The sequence below is a fragment of the Quercus lobata genome, chromosome 3 (genome assembly GCF_001633185.2).
Source record: "Quercus lobata isolate SW786 chromosome 3, ValleyOak3.0 Primary Assembly, whole genome shotgun sequence".
In the NCBI taxonomy this organism is placed as follows: domain Eukaryota; kingdom Viridiplantae; phylum Streptophyta; class Magnoliopsida; order Fagales; family Fagaceae; genus Quercus; species Quercus lobata.
Genome location: NC_044906.1, coordinates 59,163,417 through 59,188,833, shown reverse-complemented (window position 1 = coordinate 59,188,833; position 25,417 = coordinate 59,163,417). Strand labels below are relative to the sequence as shown.

Below are 25,417 nucleotides of genomic sequence, written 5' to 3'. Positions count from 1 at the left end.
ATCCTTGTCTTGATACATCATTACCCTGTGATTGGCCATATGTACTTCTGTAGGTATGACTGCGTCGCTTCCATAGGCTAGCTTGAAAGTAGTCTCCCCCGTAGGGGTTCTCACTGTGGTCCTATACGCCCATAAAACTCCTGGTAACTCGTCTGGCCATACTCCCTTTGCCCCCTCAAGCCGAGTCTTGATGATTTTCAACAAGGATCGGTTTGCAACTTCAGCTTGGCTGTTGGCTTGGGGGTGTGCAGGCGAGGAATAATGGTTTTGAATTCCAAAGTGTAAGCAAAAGTCTCTGAAGAGTGCATTGTCAAATTGTCGTCCATTATCAAACACCAATACCTTCGGCACTCCAAATCTGCACATAATGTTCTTCCACACGAAATTTTTTACATTCTGTTGTGTGATATTTGCTAACGGTTCAACCTCCACCCATTTGGTGAAATAATCGACGTCCACCACTAGAAACTTCATCTGCCTTGTGCCTAGAGGGAAATGACCCAAAATGTCTAGTCCCCATTGTGCAAAGGGCCACGGTGCCACCATCGGGGTGAGGTATTCTGATGGTTGTCTGGGGACGTTCCTAAACCGTTGGCACTGGTTGCAAACCTTAACGTATGCTTTAGCATTAGCTTGCATATTTGGCCAGTAATACCCTGCACGAACGACCTTGTGGACAAGTGACCTGGCTCCTGAGTGATTGCCACATGCTCCTTCATAAACTTCTCTTAGTACGTAGTTTGCTTCGTCCGGAGCCAAGCACCTAAGATAAGGTTGAGAAAAGCCTCTCTTGTATAGCACTTCGTCCATAAGAACGTACCTAGTTGATCTCACCCTCAATTTCCTGGTTTCGTCCTTCTCTTCTGGTAGTCGTCCGTCTTTCAAGTATGATATAATCGGAGTCATCCAATTTCCTTTGCTATCAACCTGTTGTACTTCCGGGATATCTATACTTGGCGTATAATGAACTTCATCAAATTCGTCCATAGATTCATTCCCTAAGGCTTCTTTTGCTATGGTATCAGCTTCCACGTTCTCCTCCCTTGGGATTTGAACGAAGTCAACTTTTTCAAATCTTTTCATAAGGCGTATCACCCTACTAAAGTATTTCCTCTTCCGTTCTTCCTTCGCTTCATACATCCCATTTACTTGCCTCATGATCAACTGAGAATCCCCCAGGATGAGTATAGACTTGACTTCCACAGATTTAGCCAATTCTAGCCCTTTGAGAAGGGTTTCATACTCGACTTCATTGTTAGTTGCTTGGTACTGTAGACGAACCTTATGTTTCAGTTTGTCTCCTTCTGGGGATTGTAGGACCACACCAATTCCACCTGCATGCTATGTAGACAAACCATCCACATGGACGACCCATCTCTTACTGTCTTCTGTCTCATCATGACTTGGGGTAAACTCCGCAATGAAATCTGTTAGTGTTTGGGTTTCTATGGCATGCCTTGGTTGATATCTAATGTCAAACTCACTGAGCTCTACAGCTCACTGGATCAATCGTCCTACAGCTTCCAGTCTATTCATTGCCTTCTGAGCGGATGATCTGTCATGACATTAATAACATGTGCTTGGAAATAATGTCTCAACTTCCTGGAAGCGGTGATCAATGCGAAGGCTAATTTCTCCATTTGTGGATATTGTCCTTCCGCTCCCTTCAGTGCCTTACTCGTATAGTACACAGGTCTTTGCACTTTATCTTCTTCCCTTATCAATGCTGAGCACACGACATGCGGGGTTGCTGTTAAGTATAAATATAACTCCTCTCCCACCACTGACGGACTCAGCAACGGAGCCATGGTAAGGTATGCCTTCAAATCTTCGAAAACTCTCTGACACTCATCGGTCCATTCAAATGCTTTTCTAAGAACCACAAAAAAGGGAAAACATTTGTCAGTGGCTTTTGAGACAAACCTATTGAGTGCAGCAACTCGTCCAGTAAGGGATTGGATTTCTTTGGTATTTTGCGAAGGCTTGATGTCCAGTATTGTTTGAATTTTACCAGGATTCGCTTCAATTCCCCTGTGGGAGACCATAAAGCCAAGGAATTTCCCTGATGATACTCCAAAAGCACATTTGCTAGGATTCAGTTTCATGTGATACTGTCTCAGTGTGTCAAATGTCTCTTGCAGGTCGTCTAGATGCCTTCCCTCGTCCTGACTCTTCACTAGCATGTCATCTACATAAACTTCCACATTCTACCTAATCTGCGGACGAAACATTTGGTTGACCAATCTCTGATATGTTGCCCCTACGTTCTTTAAGCCAAATGGCATCACCTTATAACAGAATAAGCCTTGACTGATGACAAAGGATGTTTTCTCTTGGTCTGCCTCGTCCATCCTTATTTGATTGTATCCAAAAAAAGCATCCATAAAGCTAAGCAACTTGTGGCCCACAGTTGAGTCTACCAACTGGTCAATGCGTGGCAGCGGATAACTATCCTTGGGGTAAGCCTTGTCTAAGTCAATGAAATCTACGCACATTCTCCGCTTGCCGTTTGCCTTTTTGACCATTACTACATTGGCTAGCCAATCCGAGTAGTACACTTCCCGAATAAACTTCGCCACCATCAACTTTTGAACCTCGTCTTTGATAGCATCATCTCTCTCAGGGGCAAACACCCTCTTTTTTTGCTGCACTGGCTTGGAGGAAGGACATAAATTCAGACGGTGGGTAATGACAATAGGGTTTATACCTAGCATGTCCTTATGACTCCACACAAACACATCAATATTTTTCTTCAAAAACTGGACGAGGTCCTTCTTAATCTTCTCTTCTAAATCTGCTCCGACCCTGGTACACCTTTCAAGGTTATCTTTATCCAAGGAAATATCTTCCACTGTTTCAGTAGGCTATGCTACAACTTTCTTTTCTTCAATATTCATGGCTTGAAGTTTTTCATCCATGGCCAACATGGCCAGGTAACATTCTCTTATTGCTAGTTGGTCCCCTTGTACCTGTCCTACTCCGTGTTCTGTTGGAAACTTGACTGACATGTGGTAGTAGAGGTAACAGTCTTCAAACTATTCAAAGTTGGTCTTCCAATTATGGCGTTGTAGGAGGATGGACAATCTATCACAAGGAAATTCACATCCTTGGTGATTTCTCGTGGGTATGCCCCCACTACCACTGATAAGGAAATAGTACCCACGGGTTGCACCTTCATTCCACCGAAACCTACTAGGGGGAGTTTACTAGACGGAGCTGGTCTCGTCCTAACCTCATCTGCTGAAAAGCTGGATAATATAAAATGTCTGCCGAGCTTCCGTTGTCCACAAGCACTTTCCTAGTTGTGTAGTCAGCAACTAATAAGGTGATGACGAGAGCATCATCATGGGGGTGATGAATTCTCTCAGCGTCTTCGTTCGTGAAAGTGATGGCTTGTTCGTCCGTGGACCTTGCTCTCGGTGGTTGTCCAGAAAGTTGGACGCTTTGCACTACCTTCAAGTATGCTTTCTTGGACTTGGACGACTGGCTAGTTGAACTTTCCCCTATAATGACTCTTATTTTTTCGAGCGGTGGTCGTGATGATTCTTCCATCTTCCCTTTCTATTTCTCGTCCCTGTGGTCTTGTCCAAGGAAATTCCTCAACTTCCCTTGCCTTATGAGATTTTTAATTTGCTGCTTTAAATTGAAACACTCTTCTGTATCATGACCATGATCCCTATGGAAGCGACAATACTTGTTCCTATTGCGCTTATTAGGATCTCTCTTCATTTTTTTCGGCCACTTCAAGGAAGGATCATCCCTGATCTGCATAAGGACCTGCTCAAGTGGGATGTTCAAAGGGGTATATTGCTGGTTCCGTGTTGAAGAGCCTAGCTTCTTACTATCACGGTCCTTCCTTTCTTCCATTCGTCCCTTCTTTGGACGAGGGCCTTGCTCGGGATGGCGACTGGGGTTTGCGCCTACTCTCTTAGACCTCTTCCTCTTCTTAGCAATGATCGCGTCTTCCGCATTCATAAAATTTTGAGCCGAATGGACAAATTCGGCCATGGACCGGGGCTCTTTTTCACAGAGTTTATGTATAAACAAATCTGAATTCACCCCATTATGGAAGGCTGTCAATAGGAGTTTATCATCTGCTTTGTCCACATTTAAAGCTTCTCTATTAAAACGGGTGATGAACGACCATAGGCTTTCGTTCTCCCCCTGCTCTATGGTCAACAAGCTAGACGACGAACGCTTGTGCCTCTGTCCCCTAATGAAATTGTTAACGAACAACTTGCTCAACTCTTCAAAAGAACTTACCGAATTCGGGGGTGTTTTGCTAAACCAGACTCGTGCTGGGCCCTTGAGGGTGGTAGGGAAGGCTCTACACATTATTTCATTAGGCACCCCTTGAAGATGCATGGTAGTCTTAAAGGTGGCGATGTGATCAAACGGGTCGCGTGTTCCATCATACGAATCCAGAGAAGACAACTTGAACTTTGATGGTAGAGGGTGACCGTTGATGGAAGCCGTGAAGGCGGAATCAGTTTTGTGAACTAAATTGATAGTTTTTGACTCCATAAAACACAATTGATTTAACCTAGGTAATTAGTCAAGTTGTTACTTAGTCCAAATTCCAAGTCTAGGTTATCACAATCAAACAATCATATCATGCATAACAACGGAAAATAAATAAGACAATGATATGATCACCCAGGAAAACCAAACCGGTAAAAAACCTGGGGAGGATTTAGCCTAACTATCCTCAAGGTAAAAAGCAAATCCACTAGAAAGAATCGAAATTCATACAATAAGACTTACAAGCCCCTCCGCTCGACTTCTTATTGCTACCCACCAGTAGAACTTACTGACACGACCACGTGCAAGCTCCGTATCCACGGACTCCTTTTTTCTTTGGCCTTTGCAAAACACAAACACCCCCGTTTGTGACTTTGAGATCCCACTCAAAGGTTTAGCAACACAAACTCTCCCGTTTGTGACTCCAAGACCACCCTTGAAGGTTTAGATTATCAACACCTTTGATGACAAGAGAAGGCAGCAACTTCTACAATACCAAATCTTGAGATTCTTCAAGGAATAACACCGGTAGAAGACATAAGAGAGCTTTTTAGAAACAAAACCCTAAATACAAAAGAGGCACACTCTTTTCTCTCTGAAAAGCCACATAAAAATGTGCTTAGGGTTTCCTTTATATACTGGGAGAAGTAGATTAGAAACCCTAATCCTAAATGGGCTTGAACTGCTGTTTGGGCTTAATTAAAATTCTGCAGATACGACTTTTGATCGGTCGAGCCTGTCCTTCGATCGATCGAACCAGGCAGAATATGAAGTCTTCTTCTTGCAGCTTGTATGTTCTTGAATCTTGACTTGAATCACCTTGAGCATTGTCTAATAAAACCTATAGACTCTAAGATCTATATCTAGACAAGTTTGTGTTCACGATTTGCCAATTGTTCTAAACATTTAGAACCTAACAAACTCCCTCTTTGGCAATTCGTGACAAAACTTCCATACAAAGTGAAATGCTCAAATACAAGAACAACCCAATACAATAAAATGCCCATTACAACAAAAATCCCAATCTAAGACTCCTAACCTAGAAGTTGCAAGAAGAGGTAGAACGTCTTGATCAGAATGCACCTGTCTTTCCTGAAACACTCAACAAACACATCACCGCATGTGTGGAAAGAAAGACATATAAACAATAATATGAAACAGAATATAAAAAACAAAAGTAAATTCTAACTCTCCCCCTAAGTTAGATATATTAAAAAGTTTTTATATTCTCCCCCTAAACAAAACAAACAGATCATCTATGTCTCCTCCTTTTTGTCACGTATTGATAAAGACTACCTAATTAGAAGGTAGACAGAAAACATACGCAACAGAGTAAGAGAAAATAGAGATAACTCCCCCTAGGAAGAGCAACAACACCCCGTAAGAACCACAAAGGTTAAAAAAAATTTCTCCCCCTATAAAAATAGGAAAAACAAAACAAGTTTTGAGAAAACAGTTTTGGGGAAAAATAAAGGGGTTGGGGATAAATAAAAAGACACAAACCAAGTTTTAAAAAAAACTAAGTTTAAAAAAAACTAAGTTGAGGATACACATGAAGAAAAAATATTCTCTCTTTCAATAAAATGCAAACATGGCACTATGTGATCCATAAACAGTTGCATGAGTAGAGAAAATATTTGCACATTGATTATCCACCATATCTCTTAAGAAAAATATTTTCTGCAGTTCACACATAAAAATAGCATATACTAGAAAGTACATAGCTCAAAAATTAATCAATCAATTTTTGATCAAGTTGAGTACCCAATGTAGCAAAGTGTATGCATGGTATGTGTGAAAATAATGAGAGATATGACCGCAAAATTGTAAGATGGATACAAAAAACAATGCAATGCATGTGAATCCTAAATATAAATGATGCATGGAAAAATCAAATTTTTGAAAAAAAAAGAGCAATTTAACGTAGAAACTCCTCAAAGCACAATATTTTATGAATGAAATGCATGAGTATAAGATTAAAAGTTTTTCAAAAAAAAAAACTTGAATTCAACCCAGATCTTCCAAAAACAAGATTTTCAATCAATTTGTCCTCAAATCTCAAACTTTAAACACATTTTGCATCAAAATCAAGGAACTTTTAATCTTGGATGGCCACAACAAGATCACACACAATATAATGTACCAAGTTTAACAAAGAGTAACTTGTGTAGTGTGTGCAACTAGCAAAAGCTTGAGATACATATGAGGTGATATGTGAATAGCAATCAATCACAAAGTCTACAAAATTCATCACATAGAATTTAAAAGAGACTATCACTTAAAGAGTTACATCATATAACTCCCACATCTCCTAGATCATAAGCTTGCAATCGTGTAAGTTTCTTGTATTTATGCCTCATAATATACATACCAATTTTAAGTCATGTGAGTTTGGCATCAAGCCTAATAGTACACACCAATTTTAAGTATAAAGCAATTTAAACCGAGGCTTCACCTTATGTTTTTTGTGTGCATGTGCTACACTTTCTCGAGCACAAAATTTTATGATATGCACTAAGGTGTTCATGATTGGCTAGTGAACAGTGGTGAGATGGTTATTTATGCTTTTCTCAAAAGGAACAAGTCTGACAGTCAAATAACATGTGACTTCAAGATTAAGACAAAGTGATAAACACCATAAACATCTTTCCCACACAACATGCACTACAAAGTTTCAACTAGTCAAATGCAATAAATAAGCTCATCAAAGCTAAACAAGGTACATAAACTTGTTATGTAAAGATAATATGGCCAATCCTTGATTATAAATCCAAGATGTGAAATACAAAATACAAAAATCTTTTTGGTTTTAAAACTATATGACCAAAAAAAAAAAAAAAAAACACATATTATGCTAAATGAACAATGCAAATGCAATGCATGACAGTGCTTAACAAAACTATAGAGGGTACACAAACAAGAAATATCAATTTCTTAATTAATCCATGAGTACATGTACAAACTAGTACATACTCACACAAAATCAGAAATAGCTTAGCACTTATTTAACACATACTATTCAAGTTTCTCCACAATGTCAAGCATGTTCTAAATCAAGAGAGAGATATCATAACTCATGTAATCCTCAAGAAAAATAAAACTAGACACAAGATAAAATATTTTTATCTTTTTGAAATTTTTTCAATGTTTTTGGATTTTTTTTAAATAAAAAACAACCTAAAAAAAACACGACCAAAAACAGAAACAAAACATGTCCACAATTAATTGAAAGAATTAAATCAGGGTCAAGTTAGCAACACTCACCTTGGAGAATCTTTTCTCACCCATCTAGCATGAGTCTTCGGCTTTGTAAGTGAAAATCCGTGTGAAGCAGAGTGTATTTGAGGGATTACACCAATCTTCTGAGAAAGATTGAAATCCTGCAAATTCCTTTCACAAGCCAACAAGCTCAAATTTTTCAAAATAATATGAAACAATTTATATGGACTTATGGCAGGAGAAATATCATCATATATCCTAGATTGAAATACAGAATGCTTAAATTTCAATTTATGACAATTAGGACGAATGTGACCACAGACACCACAAAAGTGGCAAACAGGAACAAATTTAGGAACATCAGTATTCCTAACAACAAATCTAGTCTCAGATTTTGGTTTTTGTCTCAACAAAGAACAATTTGGTCTAATATGACCAACAACACCACAAAGGTGACAAGTAGGCACAAACACTGATTTATTATGCTCTCTAATAGTAAGTTTAGACATAGGTTTAGAAACATCAGCGTCAACATCAGAACTTTTACTTTTGTCTAACCTAGCAAAATAAGCATTTTCTTTATTATTCCTCTTGAAAGGAGGGATATAAACTTTCTCAGTTTTAGGCTTAAGAAAAACAGAAACACTTCTGTTATCAACAGTAGGCTTGGTACTAGTCAAATTTTCAATTTTAGCTTTAGATTCAACTAACTCTTGTTCCAAGCTTTTCATCTTCTCATCTTGAGAGGAAATTTGATTTCTCAAAAATTCATTCTTTTTATTAAATTCATCTAATCTAACAACCAATTCCTCTTTTTCAAGATTAGCCAATTTTAACTCTTCCTTGAATTTCTTAGCAATTTTCATGGATTTCAATAATTCCTTACGAAGAGTTTCACAGGCATTAATAGAATCAACAGAAGCATGAGCAGAAACATGATCAGAAAGACACTTCAAATTATCCATGATAACAGGGGTCAAGGATCAGCTCTTAGATCAAAAGATCTAAAACAAAAGAGCAACCCGCTTTGATACCACTTGATAGATTTTGACCCCTTAAAACACAATTGATTTAACCTAGGTAATTAGCCAAGTTGTTACTTAGTCCAAATTCCAAGTCTAGGTTATCATAATTAAACAATCATATCATGCATAGCAGCAGAAAATAAATAAGATAATGATATAATCACCTAGGAAAACCAAATCGGTAAAAAACCTAGGGAGGATTTAACCTAGCTATCCTCAAGGTAAAAAGCAAATCCACTAGAAAGAATCGAAGTTCATACAATAAGACTTACAAGCCCCCCCGCTCGACTTCTTATTGCTACCCACCAGTAGAACTTACTGACACGACCACGTGCAAGCTCCGAATCCACAGACCCCTTCTTTCTTTGGCCTTTGCAAAACACAAACACCCCCGTTTGTGACTTTGAGATCCCACTCAAAGGTTTAGCTACACAAACTCTCCTGTTTGTGACTCCAAGACCACCCTTGAAGGTTTAAATCATCAACACCTTTGATGACAAGAGAAGGCAGCAACTTCTACAATACCGAATCTCTAGATTCTTCAAGGAATAGCACCGGTAGAAGACATAAGAGAGCATTTTAGGAACAAAACCCTAAATACAAAAGAGGCACACTCTTTTCTCTCTGAAAAGCTACATAAAAACGTGCTTAGGGTTTCCTTTATATACTGGGAGAAGTAGATTAGAAACCCTAATCCTAAATGGGCTTGAACTGCTGTTTGGGCTTAATTAAAATTCTGCAGATACGACTTTTGATCAGTCGAGCCTGTCCTTCGATCGATCGAACCAGGCAGAATATGAAGTCTCTTCTTGCAGCTTGTATGTTCTTGAATCTTGACTTGAATCACCTTAAGCATTGTCTAATAAAACTTATAGACTCTAAGATTTATATTTAGACAAGTTTGTGTTCACGATTTGCCAATTGTTCTAAACATTTAGAACCTAACATAAATCTTCTTTTGGATTCGCCCTCCTCATATTCTCTTTCATTTCCTCCATGATTTTCTTCATTTGGTCCATTTCTTCTTTCAAGTGTGGTACCGTTTGTGAAGTAGTGCCTCTGAACTGACTTCCAATTTCAGTATTCTTTCTATCACCATGACTCTGTGTTTGTCCTCCTTCTTCCCGTTCTTCACGTGTTTTCCTCCTCATATTAATCTCCATTCTTAACTCTTGGTTTTGGAAAGTCAACTCCGCCATGGATTGCGCATGTTGGACAGATGATGTCTGCATGATCGGTGCAGATTGGCGATTGCGATGAGGGTTGCTGCTTCCCTAATGGCCTGGGCTAGTAGCCCTTAATCTAGTCCGAGCCATCAACCTTTTGTCACAGAGAAGTAAACTGTAAAACAATCTCTTCCCATAAACGGCGCCAACTGATAGTTCCTTGGATATCAGTAGGTTGATAAGTCTCGAATGCTGATGATCTTTGGGTTGTATCTTGTAAACAAGAACACTGAATTAGAGGAGACCGATGAGGACCGGCCAAAAGTCCTCCAATGGTGAAGTTAGTGAACTTGGAATTCTCCGTAAGAAGGGAGTATTTTCTTAAATAAAAAATGTCTGAAATCCCTTACCTCTCATCAAAGAATCCTTATATAGTATATGTGGAACGATTATCTGTTTGATAACCGTTCTTAATGTCGAGGAGTCCGGAGAATTGGGTGTAGCTTCCATAACCGCTATGGAAGTTACCTCAGTTGGGCAGCTCGTTCCATAGTAGTTAATGAAGAATTTGGCACTTAGTAGTTTAATCCAGCAAACTCATCCATCTTTCATTAAGGATGGACGAGACTATCTAGGACGGCTTGTCCTTGTCCAAATGATTAAGGATGGATGATTCCCATGGGATCTCGTCCGTCCAGAGACGGACGAGGTTAGCAAGGACGCTTGGGATGATCACTTTACTTGTTTGGTTCACCCTAGCATGTCTTTCATTGGATGAGTCTTATGGACGAGTTCAGGAGTAGATGTTTTTTGTGACACCATCAATGATAATGTTTGTTTTCTTGGTCAAACCTTACAGACGTATATTCTTTGGTGTTTGGAGGACTTTTAATCTGGTGTCACGCTTCCATGTTTTTGGGTGGTGGGATCATCTTGTTTTTCCCAGCCTTCTTTTCATTTTTAGTTTTAGGATCAATCTCTAGGAACGTTATGGTGTTCCATGACTGATCTTGGTTTTGTTTTATCATTTCCTTCTTTGCCAAAGGCTTTCAAATTAAAAATTAGCATTGCCATTTTTTCTTATTAGGTCTAAAGTAAGGTGAGGCTAAAGCAATGTTTTGGTGGCATGAAGGATTTCTTGGAGCACTGGGTGCCTCCATGAGCTATGAAAAGCATTGTCTTGATAACCTCATGGTCCATCATCTAACGCAGCAATTCCCAATGTCTCCCCTTGTAGGAAATAAGATTTGTAGTCCACTAAATGGGGAATTGATTGACAATAAAAGTGTAGACTCTAGTCTCTATGCATCTTAGAATCAGCTCGGATCTGATTTATTTTTTTATTTATTTTTTCATATATAAGATAAAATTTCTACTCTAATCTAATTTAAATGTATATATGTGTGAAACTCCCTTTTGGAGACTTGAACCCAACTCTTACCCTCCACACCCAACAAGCACATATACTTGTGGAGTAACCATCGCACCAAGGGTGTGCAGTGGTCTGATTTATTTCTACAAGTGAAGAGATTGGTAACCTATTTTATTCATGGGTGGATTTGGGTTTACAGTTTGTCCATTCTTTTTTTTTTTTTTTTTTGGAGTGATAATTCTATAGTTTACAATAATGGGAAATTGGGAAGAAATGATTTGAATCCTGGTTCTCTTAATTATATGCCTAATGAGTTATAAATTTTTTGCACCATTCTATTAATTCAAAACAAGTGGCTATTACACAAGAATTATCCCTAACGTAATACTTGTGCATTTTTAAAGTTTAGGACAATAATGTTTTTTAAAAAAGGGGCCAAAAATGACAATCAAATTCGTTAAAAAAAATTTAGAATATTCATCCAATATTCAAGAATTGGTTTTCAAGAAGAAACAAAGCAAAACATGACTTATATTAGAAAACTTAAAAATTAGCAAATATTATTTGAAATTTTGAAGGATTAATTAAACAATAAAGTACCTTATGTATTCTAATTAGTTTAATTGGAATTAGAGGTGGCAAATGGGCGGGTTAGGTCATAAATGGGTTGGGTGTGTAATTACCCATTTATCCATTTATGACCCGTTTATGTATAAGTTAATTATCCATTACCCGTCCAACCCATTTAATTAGTAACCCACCCATTTAACCCAATATGACCCAAATAAATAAATAAATAACTTACAAAATTTCTCATAAACCAACAAGACCCTTGAAAATTGGATTAAAATCTTTTAGCTTTATAACAACATCAACCACTTCATTTTCATTTATTTTCCCAAACTTTCTCACAAACCAAACAAAACTTCTCCTCACCCAAACCAATACCTAGCTAATCAAACAATCTTTTAAGCAAACAAACAAATACTTTCCCTAACTTGAACTTTAGTCTAAACTCTGAACTATAGTTTTTCCCTAATTTTCTCAAAACTTTCTCGGCAACCAAACAAAAAAATTCGAAAAAAAAAAAAAAAAAAAAAAAAAACAAACTATTACCAGAACACTCAAATATTTTTCACTGACTTAACACTTTCTTGTGAGCTTCACACCGAACTCAATGCCAACAAGTGCAATGAAGAAGAAGAAGCCATGATACCTGACGATGACGGCAATCAGAATCTGCTACAAACTCTCGAAAACCAAAACACCCAAACACTTTCTAGTGAGTTTTGCACCAAACAAGAACAAAAAATGGTTTTGACGGCACAAACACTGTTTGATAAATCATGGATTTCTCCAGTGTTCACGCCTCCGCTTTCGAGGACGAGCCTAATCGGCGATATTGTTACAAATATTTGTACAGCCTTCGTTATCGGGCCGGTTCTCTAGCAGGTCACCTATAATCTCGATCTGGAGCTACCGGTTCGAGAAGTTACTATCGTTGAAAGCGAACACAAAATTAGCATCTGTAGAAGCCGATAAACTACCTCCGGTGAACTCCGATTCCATCCCCGTTCTTTCTCTGGAATTTCCTTTTGTTTGGTTAGTGAGAAAATCTAAGGGAAAGTGTTTGGGAAAGTGTTTGGTTAGTGAGAAAATTTGAGGGAAAGTGTTTGGGAAAGTGAGACTGAGGGCTAGGCTTAAAAATATGGAGGGTACATTGTTTATTAGGTTCAGTGGGTTCATTTAATTTTAAATTTTAGATGGGTTTAGTGGGTATTAGTGGATTTACCCATTTAGACCCATCTAATTAAATAACCAAATAGGTAAGGGTGTCCACGGCTCGGGTCGGCTCTGATTTGGGCTCAACCGAGAACCGACTCGACTCTATCGGGTTGAAGGACGGCGGACCCGCTGCTAACTGCGAAAAACAACAGGTCGAGTCGGATCGGGCTTGGGTGGACGATGGTTGGACCCGTCTCAACCGAAAGACAAAAAATAAAGACGGAACTTGGTACAAATTTCACAAATCTTAAGAACAAATCTACAGACTCAAATATCAGTAACCATAAATCTGAAGAACCCAGACAAAAATGGAGAGAAATAATTGCAAATCTAAACTTGCATAAGACTAAAACGAAGAAATAAAGAGTGTTACTGGCAGATCGGCGGCGATGGTACAATGAAGGAGATCCGTAGCTCAGCAATGGTGGATGTTCGAAGATCTAAAGATTCAGATCGGTGATGGTGTGATGAAGCGATGGTGGAGGTTTGAAGATCTAAAGATTCAGATTGGCGATGGTGGAGATTCGAAGTTCTAAAGATTTAGATCGGCGATGGTGTTGGCTGTTGAGCGTGAGAGAGATCGAGAGCATGAAACTCTGAGGCGAGACTGAGCGAGCGAGTGGACAGAGAAACTGAGGGTGAGAAGCCGTTGATGGTCTGAACTGGAGTGGTGAGTATAGAATGAATAAGAACTAGGTTTATATACACGGTCGGGTCGAGTGGATCGGATTTTGGAAGGGAAGACTTGCCATCCGACCCGCGGGAATCAGTTTGAGATGGCAAGGACCCGCCACCAACTGTCAGGTAGTCGGTTAGGGCAGTTTTCGGTTCGAGTCCGGTCGGTTTGGACACCCCTACAAATGGGTCTATATCCATTTAACCCAAATACTCAAATGAGTTGGGTTAAGACCTATCCAAATAAGATGGGTAATGGGTTGGTTAATAGATATGGATAAGATTTGCCACCCCTAATTGGAATTTATTATTATTGAATAAGATGCTTGAGTTCAAAAGTTCAAATCACATTTATACCAAAAAGAAACATTTTTGTATCTTAGCATTGGTGGTAAAAGGCAATTATCAAGAATGAATGTCATATTTATTATTCTAGATATAGGATGTTCAAAATATGTAATATCATCTTATTATTAATTTGAGATACATTTGCTATGTTACCCTGCCAAGAACATATCACATTAGTCTCTTTGCAACAATGAAGGTGAGAAATTTGAAGAAATCTACTCAAAACCTAAATGCAAAACAGCTTGGCGGAAAGTTAGCAGCTCCATTGTTCCAATAATTTATCGTGTTTTCAGACATTGAACTCAAGACTAGAGTAGACTGATGTGATCTATAGCATCATTTTAAGGTAAATGAACCAATATAACCACAATCCGAAGGTATTGATGTATATAATATGACGAAATAATGCTAGAGGCTCAGATACCAATTATGGATACATATAAGAAGCTCACAGGTTAAACAGAAATTAAATTAATTCCAAGCATATGATTTGACAAAAGGGCAGTAAATGAACTAAACTTTTTATGAACAGTTCGAGTTTGTCTAAAAAAAAACTTGTTTATATTTGTTTATTTAGAAAACAAGCCAAGCCCAAACCTTAAGTTTAGGTTTGCTTATTAAATAAGCCTAGCTCAAACAAAATATTGTGTTCATAAACAAGTTCGTAAACACGAGGACCCAATTTAACTATATATAATATTATAATTTGAACTATATATATTTATATAAACTTGAAATTAGATGGTATAAAATTGTCAATAGGTTTATAAGATTTTAAATTATTTTTTGTAACTTGTTAATGATATAAACAGTATATTCATAGTTAAAATTCATAAAATTGTAAAGAGATAAAACATTTTAGTCATAATATCACACTATATAAAAAAATAAAAATTTTAATCAAGTTGCTCGTAAACAAGCTCAAGCTTACTCGACAAGAAAATGAGTCAAGTTTGATCATAAAATCTTGTTTGATAATAAGCTCAAGCTTAATTCATATTTTTTTTTAAAAAAATTAAATCAAAAAGCTTGAACATTCAACACTCAGCTCAACTCGTTTACATTTGGCGGTCAGCCATCTTCAATGGCAATACTTCGAACTTCTACGCACACGCCTTTCTTCAATATCATATATGTTATCAACTAGCCTTTCATCGAACATGCACTCATATATTTCAAGAGCCTTAACGAGAATTTTTAGTGTGGACATTTTTTGTTAATAAGGAACTAATGGCATTGATTGAAATGGCACCATTTAGTATTTACTTCATTAATAGTTTTGATCAAAAGCTGTCGTATCATCTGGAGAGTGTAGTTTTCATTTCTGTTGTTAGTTAGTCCCACATGTCAGCTTGTTATTGGTAGGTTAGAATAACTGTTTTTCCCGCTTATTGTGGGAGGTTTGTTAGTCAATTTTCTTTATTTTTCTTCTCTTAGATTTTGTATATAAGGGACTAGATATTTTATCTATTTTCAGTTGCATGTATTCTCTCATAATCAATAAGAAAACCGAGTTCTATTTAGAGAGAAAGAGAGAGTTATCTGTTTTTTACATTTTTCCAGGAACTAATTTTAGTAAAGACAAAATTTAAAAACAAAATTGACTGCAGTTTAAGGCTATAACCTTAGTAAATAAAATAAACATTATTACATATTTTAAAAATCTAACCATTAAATTACAAGTTCTTTACGCTTTTAATACAATGTCAAATTTTACGTTAATTGGATATTACTTACTATATGATGCTCATATTTTATGCATAATTTTAATTAAAGCAACAATAAGAAAGCCTTTATCAAATTACAAGAATATTAAATTGAATCAAATGATAAGCTTACACTCTTTGAGAGTCTCAGTACATTTTGGCAACAAAATTCGGCAGGGAATGAACGCTAAAGAGTTGATTTCACAGGAGACAACAGCAAATTCCAGCAGGTGATTGGGTTTGGGTTTGGGTTTGGGTTTTGTCATGAGTCATGACCCTCCGGGAACAAATATACGGAGTCTTGTCTTGGTTTGTGAAATGATTTGGTTTGAGCCATATGACAAAATGAAACCCACTAGTGGTTTTTCTTGGGCTTAATTGCCATGTGCTTGTCTCTGGGCCTTGTGTTAGCTTTCTAAGCAGTGTCAGCTTTCTAAGCAATCAGTTTGCTTTTTGGAAGAGTTTATGTTGCACATGCTAGGCCCCTTACATTCAACACAAGGGCCCAGGAACTGAATCATTTTTTTTTTTTTTACTACATGAAAGTGAGTCACTTATAAATGAATAAATTCTAAGACCATATAAAATGATATAATTTGTGCCACAACTATGTATGTAATAGATAGTAAATGATGGAGAAAAAGTGATGAATATATGTGAAAATGACAAACAGCAGTCAATCACAATTTGACATGTAGAATAGTTGTGGCGATTTGTGTGGCACTAGAACTACTCATAATTTGAACCATTTTATTAGTCAAACCAACAAATAAAAATATTTACTGTTTAAGGGAACAAAATCCGATTCATTTTAGTTCAATTTCATACCTCGAAAAGAATAATTATATAGTTCATTTTTGTTGCATCAGAATGCAATGGAACGAGGTCTACTTGTTTCATCATATGGTCCTTAAAGGTGAGAATATCATACAAAATTACAAATCCTTAGGCTACAAGCTCTTGTAGTAACCCCTTGTGCTTTTGGAACTTTCAAACTTTTCTATAGAGTTCTTTCTTAATTGCAAGGTTCAAACCTTGGATTCAGGTAGTACATAGACAAAGCTAAAATATCAAACAAATTAATAGTATCAAAAACCATAAGAATGGTACCATAAATTTTAAAATTGTGTTTTCTGATCAGGCATACTTGGTGTGCTTGGTCACATTAGCTATTATGCTTTTCGTTCATTTACTACATTATGGGCTTAGTTTAGAATCTACATTGCAAATTATGCATAAGTAGCAGTCTGTCTGATATTTCATGCTTATACCATGGATAAAATTGCAGTTGCAGTTCAATTCTGTTAATTATGATAATGTTTGTTTTCTTGGTCGTACCTTACAGACGTATATTCTTTGGTGTTTGGAGGACTTTTAATTTGGTGTCACACTTCCATGTTTTTGGGTGGTGGGATCATCGTGTTCTTCCTAGCCTTCTTTTTATTTTTGGTTTTAGGATCAATCTCTAGGAACGTTGTGGTGTTCCATGACTGATCTTGGTTTTGTTTTATCATTTCCTTCTTTGCCAAAGGCTTTCAAATTAAAAGTTAGCATTGCCATTTTTTGTTATTAGTTCTAGAGCTGAGGCTAAAGCAATGTTTTTGTGGCATGAAGGATTTCTTGGAGCACTGGGTGCCTCCATGAGCTATGAAAAGCTTTGTCTTGATAACTTCACGGTCCATCATCTAATGCAGTAATTCCCAATGTCTCCCCTTGTAGGAGATAAGATTTGTAGTCCGCTAAATGGGGAATTGAATGACAATAAAAGTATTAGACTGTAGTGTCTATGCATCTTAGAATCGGCTCTGATTTGATTTATTTCTACAAGTGAAGAGATTGGTAACCTATTTTATTCATGGGTGGATTTGGGTTTACAGTTTGTCCATTCTTTTTTTTTTTTTCGGGAGTGATAATTCTGTAGTTACAATAATGGGAACTTGAGAAGAAATGATTTGAATTTTTTATGCCTATGAGTTATAAATTTTTTGCAACATTCTCTTAATTTAAAACAAGTGGCTATTAGACAAGAATTATCCCTAACATAATACTTGTGCATTTTTAAAGTTTAGAACAATTATTTTTTTTAAAAAAAAGGGGGCCAAAAATGACAATCAAATTCGTTAAAAAAATTTGGAATATTCATCCAATATTCAAGAATTGGTTTTCAAGAAGAAATAAAGCAAAACGTGATTTATATTAGAAAACTTAAAAATTAGCAATTATTATTTGAAAGTTTGAAGGATTAATTAAACAATAAAGTAACTTATGTATTCTAATTAGTTTAATGGGAAGCTTATTATTATCGAATAAGATGCTTGAGTTTAAAAGTTCAAATCACAATTATACCAAAAAGAAACATTTTGGTATCTTAGCTTTGGTGGTAAAAGGCAATTATCAAGAGTAAATGTCATATCTACTATTCTAGATAGAGAAGGTTCAAAATATGTATTATGATCTTATTGTTAATTTGAGATTCATTTGCTATGTTACTCTGCCAAGAACATACCATATCAGTCTCTTCGCAACAATGAAGGTTAGCAGCTCCATTGTTCTAATAATTTATCGTGTTTTCAGACATTGAACTCAAGACTACAGTAGACTGATGTGATCTATAGCATCATTTTAAGGTAAATGAACCAATATAACCACAATCCGATGGTATTGATATATATATTATGACAAAATAATGCTAGAGGCTCAGATACAATTATGGATGCAGATAAGAAGCTCAGAGGTAGAAACCAACAGCTTAACTAAATGGAGGGAAAACATATAGAAATCACATCCAGCATTCCGATATGTGATACTCCAATTTGATTAATTATGTGATATGTGTGGGTTGGTGATGAGTCTCACATCGGGTATTTACTGGGTAGATCAAGACTTTATTAACAACTACAAGAAACCACATCTATGATTAGTCCTTTGGAAGTATGGTGCAAATATGACTAGCGTTTTTGCTTATATCGTTACACGATATCTCTAGGATCTCAGGTTCCATGCTTAGATGCAGAATTTGTTTAAGAAAGCTAATCAGGAGAAAAAGAAGTTTAAGAAAGCTAATTAATAGCAAGAGTATCAGGAGAAAAAGAAGAAGAAGAATATGACGAGTATGACATTGAGTACCAGGAGAAAGAGAACAAGATGATGAAGGAGTAAATGAAGAAGTAAACGAAGATCATCAGGAATTCTTCATAGAAGGATATCGGTTATTGGACATAGCGTGCCAACTCACAAAACAGTACCAACACAAAATTCACCATTGTCAGATATAATAAACTAAGACCACGATACAACCTGCCAATCATTCAAAAGTGAACACGGTAAGTGGCATTGGAATTAGTGAGACCAATAAAATTATTTTTCCTGTAAAACATTTATAAAAATAGTTTCTAATAAGTCAATACTTTTAGAGCATTTATTAACATTTTTCTAAAATTATAAAAATAGAGTTTTGTTGATGTGTGCCATAAGGGCATAACATTAACACAATAAAATTATAAAAGTAGAATTTTGTTAAGAAATTAAATTCAAACCACGCATAAATTTGTTCATGTACAACCAAATAAATCAATGATAGTTTTTTTTTTTTTTTTTAAATAATGAATAATAGACTTTCATCAGACAAAAACTAGATATTCAACAAAGCTCCAAACAAGTGAACAACCACAACACCTCAACAAGCAACAAAAACCACCTGCAACCCACCAAATAACCGTCAAAAACCAAGACATCAAGCCCAACTAACAACCACCCAATACAAATAGGAAAAACAAGTTGCAAATCAGCTTTACACCCAGTGCACTCTAGCAAAAGGACCTATACATGTGACCTATACTTGTAGACTCATATACTTGTAGAACAAACATATTAACCTTAGGTTAGTTATGGTTAGTTTTGAATTAGTCAAGTATTCTTTAATATATAAACCCTTCATTGTAACACAAGTACTTAATATAATATGTACTAATCATCAAGGGCTTTCTCATGGTGGGGGTGTGCAGAGCCAACCCCTCAATCCGCCAAAATTGACCCAATATAACCTAATTCGATAGATTGGGACGGTTTTTAGAGGTTGGGTTGGGTCAGGTGTGGATCGGCAGATTCTCAAATCCGTCTATCCCAACCCGACCAACCTATTTTTAATATATATATATATATATATATATATATAGAGAGAGAGAGAGAGAGAGAGAGAGAGAGAGAGATATGGGTTCAAGATACACCTAGTGTAATTCTAAAGAGTTATACATTTTCTAAACCATTAGATTTAAGTAGATCCAACGGTTAAAAAATAATACTCATTAATGCCAATATTCTTATTGATCTCATTTATTATCCCTTATTTATGTCATTCCATACTTATCTCTAAATCCAAAAAAAGGTATATGTATTTCCTTCTTTCTCTCTCTCTCTCTCTCTCTCTCTCTCTCTCTCCACTGCAGTACGTCTCTCTCTCTCTCTCCTCCTTTTCTCTAGGTTTCCACCTCCATGGCCAAATTGTCGATAGCAAAATATGTATACTCTACCAAGTGATATGCTGATGTGATGATTGTATATTCCATCAATTGAAAGATGAGTAGAGGCAACACTACTCTACCAATCAATCCAAATTGGAGACAATCATGGATAAATTTAAATGGTAATCTGCAATTTTTTTTTATTAAAAATGAACGGAAACAGAGATACACAGCTAAGTCTGGTGGTAACTTTTTTATTAAAAAAAATGAAAAAAAGAAAGAAAAGAAAACAATTCTTTTACCGATTAGCCAAGAAGTCCTAACAAATCCAATAAGTGTGAATGGCTCATAAGATTCAACTGTAAACATATTCTCTCAAAATAACCTCTCCTAAGTCCTAACTGATCCAAGAAGTATGAATGCCTTGAAAGCTTTAGCAGTAAACACACTCTCTCAAAATAACCTCTTAAGTCATAAGAAATCGATGCTCGTAAGGTTTAATAGTAAGCATACTCTCTCAAAATATGGCTTAAGTATATAGTTTTTTTTTTCATTCCTATAACAAGGACATCATATCCAATCATGAATGGTTTTCCTTCAACTTTATTGAGGTTTTCACTAGTAAAACATCATGTGATAAAGTACCTATTACTTGTACTCAAATGCTTAGACTTATACAATTTAAATATACACACACGCATCCCACCATGTAAAACGTAAGATGCCCGATACTCTCATACCTATTGCCATTCAAAATAATAATTATTCTCATTTTAGAATCCAATTTTTAAAGTGCTTTTATTTATTTATTTAAATTTTGTGATTCAAATTGCAGTATTTAAATAGCATGGAAATTGGATAAAATTTTATATTGGAGAAGCAGTTTGTTAGAAGAATGATGAAAATGTTTAGGTGGAAGTCTATTAACAATTTTGCCAAAACGTGTTAATGTCTCCAAGGATGGCTTTCAATTAAACATTGTCAACATGTTGTTTTATAATGCATTCGCAGACTACCTATTATCTTGATTCAGGACCCTTTTGCTTGTAGAAATCGATCAACAAAATTGTATTTTCATCCAAAGATAAAATACACATGTCAAAAAAAAAAAAAAAAAAAAAAAGACTAGTGCAAAATGATCTCATAAGAATGAAATGCAACTAGCAGTTGTGGCTTTTTTTGTAGCTGGCGACCTGTCCATAGAGGTGGAACCCGAGAGAGAGAGAGAGAGAGAGAAAAAAAAACGTATTGTAATGAAGGAGAATACGTATACATTTTTTAGGTTTAGAGATAAGTATGGAATGACATAAATAAGGGATAATAAATGAGATTAATAAGAATATTAGCATTAATGAGTATCTTTTTTGTAACCGTTGGATCTATTTAAATCTAATGGTTTAGAAAATGTGTAACTCTAAAGAGTTACATCATGTGTAACTTGAACTCATCTCATATATATATATATATATATATATGGTTTTATTATTTGTTCTTTTGGTTTGATGAATTACCAATAGGTTTATATGATTATAAATCTACTAATATTTGTGTTGGTTTGATGCACTAATCAAATAATTTATATTGATTTAGTATTATACTCAAGTTTGATTAGTAAATTTGTTTTTTGTTATTAATCTTATAAATTTATTATTTTACTACTCAAAAAAAAAAAAAAAAAAAAAAACTATCAAACCTGTGAGTTCAACCCGATCCACATGAGTTGGGTTGGGTTGGGTTTTTTCAATCCAATCCATGCACACCCCTAACTTAGGCCGAACCATATAAACTTTTGTATATACTCTCTTTTTCACGCTTCTGCTCATTATTCAATTATTATCACACAATCACATGACAACTTTCTCACAAAAATCCTTAGGTGTATGACGCAAAAACACTAATTAATCTTAGGGGCTACTGTTTCCAACAAGGGTATAAATATAGGGAAATGTCAACAAATGCCTTAGAGCATTTTTTAGTAAACCATTTTAGGAACTTTTTTATAGAAAAAAAAAAAAAAAAGCAATTAATGTTTCCACATCTTTTTCTAAAATGATTTGTTAACAATTGCCCTAAAGGAATCCGTTAACATGACCCACAAATTCATTGTACCATTATCAAAATTACAAAGTTGTCCCTAAAAACCCTTATTTTTATGGTATGTTTTTTGGGACTGGGTATTACAAAATTTACAATCTCCCCAACTTATAGAAATTCAGTCCTCTGAAAGGTTACCAATCTGCACAACTCTAATGCCATATAGTTTGTAGCTCTCTAAAAAAATGTTCTTACTCATCTATCATAGTATAAGGATTACTAAACTATGAAAAGAATATCCTTCAAATACATATAATTAGTTCTTTCAGTTTCTTTTTCCTCCAAAAAAAAATAAATAAATAAATTCTTTCAGTTTCTTCTACAATGAAAGAAAAAAAAATTTCAAGGCCTATTCGTTCAAAATAAATCCTGTTAAAATGATAATTCCGCAATAAATAATCTCCAATAAATCAAAATGATGAAGGAGTCTCCAAAAATTATAATAAAAGAAAATCTACAAAATCAAAGTTCATCATAAATCATTATGCTCTGACATCTAACTAATTCTGTAACGCAAGATTAAGTAATGTCTACATTCGATTATAAGTTCAAAACTATTTCCCAATTTATGTATAGACTTTTCCTTCCTCAAAGTTATAAACTGGAAATTCTAGAGTTTTAAATAGCCAACCGAACACTAATATAATGTCCATTTCATAGAACACCTCAATGATATCTCAATCATATAAATTATTTTTGCAATTGAGCAAAATTTTAATTCAACTTTAAACTCCATATGACACTTGGGCTGAACTCGATGAAAGAAGCGGGTTCCTGATAATTAATTAATTATTATAATCAAAGTATACATCGGGTGGATGGGAAAAGTCCATAAAATATTAAAATGTCTCAAACCCTTTTCTTTTTTTTACCTTGCAGAAATTTTGTCTCAACAACCTAGAACTTATAGAGTATAAAGCAACTTTATAATCTGATTCTCACCCAAAAAAAAAAAAAACTTTATAATCATTAACCATCTGTCAATATAAAAAAAGAGTACTAAAATTGACTATAATTTCTATATGCAATACTGTTTCAAAATAATCTCTCTTGCTACCCCAAACCTATCGAAACATCCAATCAAAGTATAGGTCACTGGTCCAATTAATTCAATAATACCACAAACATTGTGTTCTACAAAATTTATAAGATTGTCATGTCTAATTCAGTCAATCCATTAACTCATATCATCTAAAACCAAAGAATTGCATTTGTAACATCAAAACTCAACCCCCAGTATATTAAACAATCTTCCAAGTCTATAAAAAAAGAGAGGACCTCAAATTTCTAAGTTCTAAGTGACTAAACATGTCTCAAAACATATAAGGAATATCTCACTCATAATTTAGGTTATGGACAATCCAAGCTAATCAACCCTAAGAACAACTATCCGAACCAAAAGAAAACAGAGGCATCTTTCATGTCTTCTTCTTCTTCTTCTTTTTTTTTTTTTTTTTTTTCAATTTTCTCTGGTGATGATGGGCTTATCGTTTATTATTCTAGGATAGATGACAAACCTATTATAGCTTTAATGGGATTTACTCCCATCTAAAATAAATTCTCGAAATGTCACCTAAACTAAATGGCAAATATTTGCACAAAAAAAAAAAAAAAGATAATTAAATATTGTACAAATTTTACAAATGTGTACAACATTTGCCAATTTTTATGTGTTTACAATCTATATATAAAAAGAGCCAATAGGCTCATGACCAGTAATTTTGGTTTAGTGAGCTACCATTTTTCCTTTTCCTTTTTTTTTTTTTTTTTTTCCTTCAAGTTCGCCAATTTGGTTTGAGCTTGTTTTTGTTTTTTTGTTTTGTTTTTTTTTTTTTTAAATTTATTTAAGGATCTTTATATAAGCATAAAAAGTGGCAAATATTATATACATTTGCAAAACAAAAATGATAAATATTGTACAAATTTTGTAAATATGTACAACATTCACCAATTTTTATACGTTTACAATATAAATTTACATTGTAAGTACAATGTATATTTTTATATATAAAAAGAGTCAATGGGAAAAGCTATAGCTGTAGTAGATGTGCTACATTATTTTTGGTTTGTCCAATTCGCATTATTTCACATTATAATAAAATATTAACACAACAAATTGGCACAATTCACAATTGTTGAAGTGTTAATTTCCTGTAAGTCAAAATAAAATATTAAAATATCATACTGGAACCAACCACAATTAAAAATAAAGGTATTGTGAAAAAAGAAGTGCTACATTCATAATATTTTTCACAACACTTTCATAACAAATCATCAATGGTAAATTGTTATGGTTCTAATTTAAACTTACTAATGAAACTATTTTTTTACCCATCAATAACAACCTGTAACAACCTATTATTTATGATTTGTTGTGAAAACGTCGTAGACATAGCATTTTTTTTTTTTTTTGAAAATTTTAAGACATCTTGTTGTCGTCATAATATTTTCAAAACTATTGAACTGTCAAATCTTTATAAGTCAAAATAAAATATAACAAAATTATAAAATTATTATGAAAATGTTGTGCCATTCTGTTGTGATTTTATAAATTTTTTTGTTGGTTTAGTTAGCTTTTTTGAGCCAAAATTCATTGTTTCACATACAATTTTCTTGGGTTGACTTATTGTATTTTTTTTCTTTGCACACCATTTTAAGTAAAAACATAGTTTTACACACAAAAACAAAAACTTAAGAAAAAAACACTTTTCATCCCTTATGTTTGAAGTAGTTTACAATTCCTTTTTAAACTTTAAAATCAAGCAATTTTTCTTTTAATATTTTGGAAAATAACAAATATGTCATATGGTTATTCTCTCAATTAAACCTTAATGAAGGCTTATAATTCTTAAAATATTTTCTTATGTAATGTCTAAATTACTTCCAATACATTTTAACATCCTAAAAATTTCTTCATGTATTTTGAGTTTTAGATAGTAGTAATTCTTAAAAAGTTGGAATGATAATATAAGGTTTTTTATTTTTTATCTAAAAAATATTGATTTATAGGTTTAAATTTTCAAAAATTATAATTTATCTAATGAAA

The 25,417-nt window shown here is 34.8% G+C and overlaps 1 protein-coding gene across 1 annotated transcript; it reads right to left on the bottom strand.

The window, feature by feature from the left end:
- Nucleotides 1-3,561: 3,561 nt before the first annotated feature.
- LOC115981169 lies at nt 3,562-4,524 on the bottom strand. The gene has a single exon (XM_031103340.1). The coding sequence runs from the start codon at nt 4,522-4,524 to the stop codon at nt 3,562-3,564; it is 963 nt and encodes a 320-aa protein (XP_030959200.1).
- Nucleotides 4,525-25,417: the final 20,893 nt, after the last annotated feature.

Bases quoted from the DNA above. Each gene is read 5' to 3' on its own strand.
- LOC115981169 (XM_031103340.1), bottom strand. From the start codon at position 4,524: ATGGAGTCAAAAACTATCAATTTAGTTCACAAAACTGATTCCGCCTTC.